General features: G+C 40.9%; 1 protein-coding gene across 7 annotated transcripts in view; it reads left to right on the forward strand.

Annotated features, from left to right (window-relative positions):
- PPP2R2C (protein phosphatase 2 regulatory subunit Bgamma) overlaps positions 1–8,057 on the forward strand; it is a 142,247-nt gene extending 134,190 nt beyond the window's left edge. For all 7 annotated transcript variants that reach the window (XM_026846800.1, XM_026846797.1, XM_026846802.1 and 4 more), the window contains one exon: positions 6,331–8,057. In XM_026846800.1, the coding sequence (XP_026702601.1) occupies positions 6,331–6,622 (292 nt within the window). In that variant the 3' untranslated portion in view covers positions 6,623–8,057. The remainder of the gene's footprint in view (positions 1–6,330) is intronic.
- The last annotated feature ends 1,602 nt before the right edge of the window (positions 8,058–9,659 follow it).

Consider the following 9,659-nt stretch of genomic DNA (forward strand, 5'->3'; position numbering starts at 1 on the left):
TGCACAATTACCAAATCTGTCACTAAACACAATACGCTGCTCTTGATTGTAAGAAACTGTTGAGTAGAGTAGCTGGCAACATTTGACAAAAGATAAGGGATCTCTTTAATTTAGTTGTTCCTTTTTAAGAGACAAATATATTAGCCCTGATACTCATCTTTTGATGAACAATCACTCTTCTGAGCTTCTTGCTTCTGTGTATGACAAGTATTGTTTTGCTACACACTACAGTGATTAATTTTTTTTGGTGGATTATAATTTAAATTATATTTAGGTACCAGTAACCCTTAAAGAAGAGTTCATTTTAATAGTAAGGTCACTTAATTTGATCCTTTTGGTATGTATTTTTTAAAAAAGTACTACTGCTAAAGGTAAGCAGTGCGTATTAACAATGATACTCTTAAGAGATGCTGCAGTACAGTACTTAATACATATACATAACAAGCAACTGCAGTTCTAAACATGTTATTTTTATTTTTTGCAGACTTTAAAACTACAATGATAATTTAAAGTGGCAGGATTGTTCAGTTAAAAATAAAAGCATGTTTATTATTTAGGTGAAAATATTTTTCATTAACTTTTGCATTACTAAGAAGTTAATCTAGGCTGTGATAGAACCTGATGGTGAGGCTGTTTACAAAAAAAAAATCAATGTACGTGATCTCTGATTAGAACGTGATTGATGCTCAGTTACTCCAATGAACAGGAACTAATATGATCAGACAGAGCTGATCTCATTTGCTGAAGGGCACATTAATCACTATGTACTTTGGCAACAACAGTGGTCAGGGGAGGGAGTCAAGCAGGGGTCTTACACTAATTCAACCAGATGAGCACATATTATCTGTAGTTGAGTATATTACACTAAAATCATGTGATCTTTATTGTATATACATCATTACATGACTATGTAGAGTATGTGAGCTCTATTTATAAAGCAGTTTAATTTAGTTCTTCCATTCACTTCCAAAGTCAAGTCTTTTAATAATGACCTGCATGACACTGTTATCTTCCCATTGTCAGCCAAACTCATTTTGTTATTTCAGTTGTACCTCAAAAATTAGCACTTTTGCAACTGTTTGTGAGTTACAGAAGCCAATAAGAGAAAAAAAATAATATAGTAATTCTGCATGGTAGTAAGTGGACACCTTAATTACTATTCTTTTTTTTTAAGATTTCAAATAAATGGGTGTATGGGAACCCTTCCAGGGGGACTTCTGAACACCATCATGATAAGTGATATATTGTAAGCAGATGAATGAAGTCACATATAACTGTTCAGTCAGTCCTTTCCTACTGAACTGTCATTCATCCCACTGAATATCCATCAGCCTTCACTCTAATCAGGTAGAATTGGCAGGTCCCAGTGAATGAGATGTTACAGTCTATTCCTGTCTGGCAGCATGTCAAATATTAGGTTGGATGGACTTGGGGATCCCCTATTCTTATTCCCAGTCTTATCCCAGCCAGCTGTACTGAAGTGCCACATCCCTGAATATGATGTCTCCAGTTTTCCATCAGCATACTCAACAGGAGGTTTAAAGAAGTTCCCTCTTTGTGATGGGGAGTCTGTTGTTTTACAAAGGCAGCGTAAAGAAAAATTCCCCAAAATGCCAGCAGACCCCACTGCTTGCAACAGTACTTCCTTCTTTCCCTTTGTTGTAACAATGAAAAATGTTTTTGAAGAGTTTTCCTGGAACCAATCCTTTCTTCTCATAAGGTCAGCTTGTCATGGAACCAAGTCTGGTGGACCTTGCGTGTCAATCCCAGGAGACTACACATGTGCTGGTCTGCACTGGTACACATGGTAGTGAAATCTCGCAGATTGCACACATGGTTGCATGCAAACCCCTTTTATACAGCCCTTGGCAAGAATAAAAATAGTCAACCAGCAGTGCTTTTTCTTCCCTGCAACCCATGGTAAGCTGGTATATGATGAACCGAGCCCTGCAGATCTCACAGCATCCTGACATCTCTGGTGCCACAACCTGCATTACCAAATTCCTGCCAGATTCAAGAACACAGGAACCGGTCATTTGTATGTGATGAAAGAGAAGACCTGCCCACCAGCTCATTTCTCCAGCTTTCAGCCTGGAGAAGGCAAGGATGGAAGCCCCTTGAGAGCTGAGCAAGTTGTCTGTGAGAGTAAGCAAGACTGGAAATAGTGGGAGATCATAAAGAAAGGGTGAGCAGTAACACCTTCAAAAGTAAAATGAAGAGATGAGGAGTGGAAAAAAGGAACAGAATGGAAATGACAAAATGAGACAATGGAGCAGGGAACAGAGAGTCAAGCTAAGGAGGATACTTCACTGGCAGGAGAGAGAAAAGCAGATAAGGTGTTTTTAAAAATTATAGAGCAGGATAGAGGGAAACAAGGGAAGGGGAGAAGGAAGAGGGGGTAAAGGAAAACCTACCTGGAAAGTGTGGTAAAGACCAGAGTCAGAATTGGAGGGGAAGAGATTAAAAAGGACAGAATGGCAACTAGGGAGTGAATAAGAAGGAAAGTCAGTTAATAGAAGGAGTATTGGTCTGCACTGAGGTTTTCTCCATCCCCTTTTACCTTCTGTAGGAATAAATTTGTCTTGCTTGTAAAGGAAAAAAAAAAGGGCAAGACTTTGGTCCATAGTGACCCTGCATGAGGACTGAAGTTTGGCAGTGAGATGTCTCAGACTGCATCATTGATAAGCAGGAATGCCCCAGTGTCAGTCGGCAGGCCGGACAAATTAGTAGCATTTTGTGTTGTCACTCAAAACATGCATACCTGAAGAATTGCCAGAAACCCTCAGACCTTGCTTGGAGCAGCATTAAAAGAGGAAGCACAGAGTACTCCATGTGCTCTGCAGAGCAGCGCCATGCGGGGAGGAAAGTGTGTTCCGCTGGGCAGCACAGGAGGGTTAGTGTGGGGCTGTGCGAATCCGTCCGGGGCCCTGCAGATGTGGGGTGTTGCCTCTCCTTCCAGAGCACCAGCTAGGCTGCTGATCCTGAAATGAAGGCAGCAGTAGTCGTGTCGCTGCCATTGGGGTTTTTTCCTGCTCTTTTTGCCTATTTAAAAATGATTATAACTTCTAATCATGCTGCCTGTAGCTGTGGTGGTTTGAACTGGGTACAGTCTATCTAGCTTTGCTCCAGCCTGAGCTAGCTGAACACTGCTCCTCAGGGGGCTCGCGAGTGTGTGCACTGGAGTTCTAAATACCCCCGCATGGCTGAGATAATGGTACCTCTGACCACGTGTAAGCACAACTTGTAAACCTGCTTTCTGAATAAAATTAAAGGTGGTTAGGCAGAGCTTTTGTGGGCTGCTAACTTACACACCTGTGAATTAGTGTGGGGTGTTTTGGGTGAGGGGCTTGCTTTGGTTTCTTGAACCAGCCTCACTTGCAAGGGTTTTATGCAGGCACTTGTCCTAACACTGCTGTGCAGAGCAGAGTCTGGAAATACAGAACAGCTACAATTTTTATTCTAATATAGATGTATAAAAATTCTCCTTACCGCATACATTCCATTATTGTACATTATATTTTCCTGAACAGGAATAAATTGCAGGCTTATATCTAGTTCTCACTCTCTTTTATTGTTATTTTAAGCAGCAGGTAAGGTTATAATCCATCTGTGTTTGTGACCTTGAACAAGAATGGGCACTTTCTCATTTACATAATGCTATATTTTACTGAGCCATTAAACTGCAGAAAAACAGGACCAGCATGAAAAGTAGTCATCTACATATGTTAAAAAAAATAACTGCAGTAAATCCAACTGAACAAAGCAGACTTTTAAAAATATGCGAGAGTTCAAGAAATTAAAAAGCAAATGGACTGTAAAGGCAGTTTTGCTGCAAGCAAAACCTCCTAAAATAAGATTTCTCGACAAACACCTCTCTGTGCATTTGGTGCACTGGTATTGTGCCTGCATGAAAACTGCTCCCCTGACAGTTCCTGCCCTCTTCAGGAGGGATGCTCCTCATTCCCCTGGGAACCACGGCTTTGCAGCCCATGGCACAGGGTGCCCCAGCGTTATGAACCTGTTTCAAAATTCTGCCTGGGGAGGGAAAAAGCACAGCACTGTGCTGGGCTGTTTGCATCACAAATTGTGTATGCTAGTGCTGAGATATGAAATAGCCTCGACTTTTTCATGTTGTGAATAACCATTACAGCAGGAGCTGTAATGACAAGACACGGTGATTTGGAAGGAGTGAAACATTAGATTTACTGCTGTTGATTCAATTTCTGAAATGGGCACTAATCTTGATCAATAGGCTTTCTGCAGCTTCTGGGATACGTTTTATCAACCTGTCACACTGACTCTTGTTTTTTGAGTTTATGAGATTGTTAATTTGTGCCTTACTAAGCAGGATTGCACCAGGCCTCTGTGGGTGGGGAAGGTAGGGGAAACCTCACTGCAGACAACCCAAGGGCAGGTACTGCTTCTGGAGAGCTGTGAGGCAGCTCCCTGCCAGGGCTGGCTGTAGCTATGTATGGAAAAGTGCCCCTGTTGCCCATCCCCAAACTCAGCAGCACAGCAGCGGTGCAGCTGGTGGTGTGGTGCCTGCAGACCTCAGGAAAGCAGCCTCTCGACAGGGTGAAGGCTGTGAGCTGTTGCTGAGGCAGCGCACGCTGTCTCTGTACTACGCCTGTCTGATTTGCAGCAGTTTCCTTTAGCACTTCAGGAGCTGCAAAAAGCTGAGTGTGGAATCAGCTGTCATCAAACTCCAGTATGTCATCAGAAAACATGGAAGCAGAATGGAGCTGGCAGTCGTGCTGGTGATTCACAGTGTACAAATCCAGGTCACCCGCCCTAGTTACCCTGTAGCGGCTCAGAAGCGAGTGGAGCTACTGTCACTCCACAGCTGTAGTGCAAAAGCAGTTAGCCGTACAGCTCCCATTTGTGCTTTTCTCAGTGTATTATTTATTTGTATTGCAGTACCTCCTAATGGCCCCAAATGAGATCAAGGCAACACTGGCTGGAGGCTGTGCACATAGTGTAAGACAGCTCCTGAATCCAGGAGCATCTAATCTAATCAACTAGTGAGCATCTGTAGTGAGAGTATAGTTTATGCCTTTGAATTCTCCCAGTTGCACATGTCCTGGTCTCCTGGGCAGTATGCTGCTCAACACAGATTCCCCCCAAGTGGGAAACACCAGCAAAGTGCTAAAGCAGCTGTCATTTGAGATGGAGGTTAGTTTAGTAAATGCGAAGCCCATGAAATATGCTCTGCTGGGCTGTACTAGAAAGGCAAATAATTCCTGATTGCCTGATCTTAGAACTGTGTAGCTCTTCCTGTGGAGACCTGACTTTTTGGGGTGGATTCCCCTCCAGCATGGCAATTTAGAAAGAAGACACTATTTGTGGCCAAGACAGGAGAGTAGCGCATGGCCCTGGCTTCACATATGGAAAAAGTTCACAGGGGATGAGCTTTCAAACAAGGTTCTGAAACCCATGATTATGCTAATCCAATAACCTGAGGGCCATGGATGAAATCCTGAATTCATTAAAGTTAGTGACAAAATATCCTCCCCTAGGGACTGGGGGAATGAAGCAACTGGCAATCCATTATTTCAAACTACAAGCTGATTAATGGGGTAATTTTTATACAGATTGAGGTTTGTTTTCTGTCCCTTTCTCCCAGACCCAGATACATATCCTGTCTTGAAGCTTCATTCAGACTTCATACAAAAGATGACAGAATCCTGTCTATCAATGTGTTTATTACTAAGAAGCATTGTAGATACAAAGTTTAATGGTGTCTAGACACTTGCAAAGGTCTATGGCTTCAGAAGGCAAAAGGGTTTATTCTGGAAATAATTCACTTGTGCAAAGTCAGTGTGATTTTTCAGAACCTTTCAAAACACATTTCTTCCAAATACTCATTAAAATACATAATTGGAAATTTTTTTTGAGGACTGTTTCTGACATCATGGTAAATCTCAGCTGTCAGAAAAGGTAAAGCTCTTGAGGAAGAAAGAAGCCTGAAATATACGATCCTTAAATGCTCATAAAAAACTGGAGGGTAATTAAAAATAGCTTATTAAATCATATTACTTTTATGAGTCAATTTCATGGTGTCAGGGTCCTGACACTTGTGCATGCTTCAGGATGCGATTTTTGGGTAATTTTCACTGAATACTCTAGTAAGGAAAGGGAAGATATTGGTGAAACAAATTTATTCGCACTGGGTAGTACTAGGAAAGATCCTGGTTTATTTTCTTTTCCAGCTGAAACCAGAAAACATCTTATGCTAAGGTTAAAGCTCAGCTGTCCTGATCCAGTCACATTAGTAGACTGCCCACAAGCTCCTGCTTAACTGTCCTTGTTTTTCTTTGTTTCTCTCTGCAGTGTGATAATGACAGGTGCATATAACAACTTTTTTCGAATGTTTGACCGAAATACCAAACGGGATGTTACCTTGGAGGCATCCCGGGAGAGCAGTAAACCACGAGCTATTCTTAAGCCCCGGAGAGTCTGTGTTGGAGGCAAACGGAGGAAAGATGACATCAGCGTCGACAGTTTGGACTTTACTAAGAAGATCTTGCACACAGCGTGGCACCCAACTGAGAACATCATTGCTATAGCAGCGACAAACAATCTGTACATATTTCAGGATAAAGTGAACTCAGAAATGCACTAGATTTATCAATATCCCTCTATATTTACAAACCAGCCTCTGGAGAGTTGTAGAAGGATGTGATCTTCACAAAAATTGTGGCTTCTGTGGTGGGATTTGTAGGTTGCATCCTTTCATCCCTCAGCCTGTATCATTATTGGTGGCAAGCCAACTATTTTCCATCACTGCAACTGTATGAGTAAAAGGCACGACTGCAAATCCAGTACTGTGGTCTGTATTGGTTCCTTTAAACAAACAGGGGTATTTATTCACTTTGGGAGTGTCCCTGAGGAGGGCTGAGACTCCTCAGCTCCTGTCAGTCCTTTCAAGTGTCTCAGTGGTTCACAGGACCAGGCTGTTCTGGTGCCCTGCCTGCTTTTGCAGTCCACAGCATTTACCACATTGTTAGAGATTTTTGTCTCAATCTCTTGATTTTTTAGATTTTTTTTTTTTTTTTCAGTAACATTTTCCTCTCTTTCAACTAAGCCAGGCCTCTTCGAGTGAATGAATAGCCACATCCCTTTAGAGCACGTGGCGTGTTGGAGGGGCCTCATGACAATTGTAAGTGGAAGCAGAATCCCTGCTGGTGAAAAGCTGCCCTGTCTCACCTATCCCGTTCCCCTCTTTACAACACCCTCTTATTTATTTATTTATTCACATTACTTTGTGCTTCAGCTTCCCAAGTGAATAAGTGACAGACTGGTATAGTTAATCAGCCAGCTTATTTTAAGAAGTTTATTCTCTATAGATCTCTTTGCTCTGTTTAAAACAGTAACTAGTATCTTCATCACATGGAGGACTATTAAAAAAACTTGGTATTGCCACTCCAGAGGGACTGGCTGGTCAAACACAGCCTGGCAGTTTACACACAAACCCATCCCACTGTTTGGGGGTTGGTGTTCTGGAAACCTTGCCTAGAAGTGCTGTCCTTGAAAGCTACCATCGACTTCAGTGGGAACAAAGTTACATCACTGCTAGACACTACAGAAAGTCGTTTGTTTATTGCAACATGGTTATTTTAATCCTGGCCTTTGGGGAATACAGGCAATGCCATGGTATCTGTAACTGTAAAAGGAATGGTACTGCGAGATGCAGCACTGCTCAGTGAAGTTTAATGCTTTTAAATGAGTCCACTGCTGGGAGGCAAAATTAATTCCTGGAGAAATATAAAAAATCAAAAACTCCAAACCAAATAAAAATTTCTTCCATAAATACCGTTAGATCTATCTCTGTTTTAAAATGAATAGTGATGTAAAAGTATCCGCAATTGTTACAGCGCATGCAGGAATTATATGGGAATGGTGCAGTGGGCAGAGTCCGCTTAATCCAGGAGAAGAAAGTTCTGCTGCATCCCTAATAGCTCTGACAGAAAAAGTATCCCAAAGGATTCCTCCTCAAACCATGAATAAAAGAGCACAACTCAGATGACCTGTTAATCTGCTCATATTAAAACTCCTCAGAAAAAAAAAAGGTCTTTAAGTCATTATGCACTGATTCTTGGTAAGTGGAGAATGTACTGATGAAGGGATCTGCATGCTTTTATACTTTGGTTTGGGGGAAAGGGTGGGTGAAAAATCTGCTTACAAGAACTTTAAAAGTCTACAGCTTTTATATGACATCTTAACACAACACATGAAATCTGTATGTTTGAAGTTTTCTAGATCAATGCTGTATATTTTGTGTGTAGAAGCACAAACGCATGTGCATCAGTTTCCAGCCACACTAAACACATAAGGTATGAAATGTGTAGGTTAATTTTAAAGGGAATGAGGAATGTTTGTTTATAAAATACTGTATGCTGTAGCAGGCACGGACAGTATATGTACATATTTATTTTAATGAAATTTAACAAAAATGTTTTTTTTTTTTCCCCTTGTAAAAAGGTTTAAGAATGTGGTAAATTGTATAGAAAACTTGTTAATGCCAAACTACTGAAAAAAAAAAAAAAAAAAAAAAAAAAAAAAAAGGCTATCAGCTCATATTGGCAATTACAGCTAGAAGTACTGTAGAACATATATTTAGCTTTTAACATTCGCAAGTAAGATTCTATAGATAACTTATTATAAAGCAGATCTTAATACAACAATTTTTGGTTTTTAATTTGAAGTACCTTACTCCGTTACAGCTTTGGGTACCAAAAAGAACATGTTAAAATTAAATAAAGAAATATATCTTTGGAGCTTTATAAAACTAATTAAATACCCAACCAAAATACCATGAAGTGATTATAGAGGAAATAAATAGAAACCTTTCAAAGACCAGTATTCCGTTCCTGTCTTTGACATCATTACTACAGATCGGTTTCCTGGTTTCTTGAATGTATGGAAAGTTAACATCGTCGTTGTGAACATTTCCAACTTTCTTTCTCTCTTTAGTTTGAGCTTTCAGTGGTGTAGAGTAAGTGATGGTAAAGTTGGTAAATCTGATTGATTGTTTTGAAAGCTGTTGTTCATGGCTGCATTCTTTGTGTTGCACAAATTAGTTAACTGTTGTTGAATAAAAATATAAATATGTTAATACCAGCTTTTTCAATAAAACTATAAACAAAAAGGCATAAATAGATTACTTCAAGGCACAGCTTATTTTTAAGCTAGACATGAAAGAGTTGTTTAGCTCCTTTTACAAAGGAGGAAGAGTCACAGAGATAGGGACTCACAGGGCAAGCTACGACACAAACTTGAAGTGTTGTGGCAGGTAAGTAAGTAAACACAGTGCCGTGAGTGGGACTGACTTGGGGGTTTAGCATGACAAAGAGTGTGTGCAGTTACAGCAGAGCTGGAGATACTCTTCTGGTTCATATCTTGGACCACCTTTTTTCCTCTGCTCATAGCCCAAGATAGACTTTAGGAGATTTGAGTCTGTCTCCTCCAGATGGAATAAGAGACATGCACAATGAGAAGGGACACACTCACAGTTGGCATTAGTGTCATCACTGGCCAGGTTTGAGACCTCCCAATGCAGTGAACCATGAGGGATGTCTGGGATGTGTCCAGGCCTGGCCTCCCAAGTGAGACAGGCTTTGACCCAGGTGACAAACCAGAGGGCTACCAGCAGAGCAGCA

This window comes from Athene cunicularia (genome assembly GCF_003259725.1).
Source record: "Athene cunicularia isolate RWA chromosome 4 unlocalized genomic scaffold, athCun1 chr4_part1, whole genome shotgun sequence".
Lineage (NCBI taxonomy): Eukaryota > Metazoa > Chordata > Aves > Strigiformes > Strigidae > Athene > Athene cunicularia.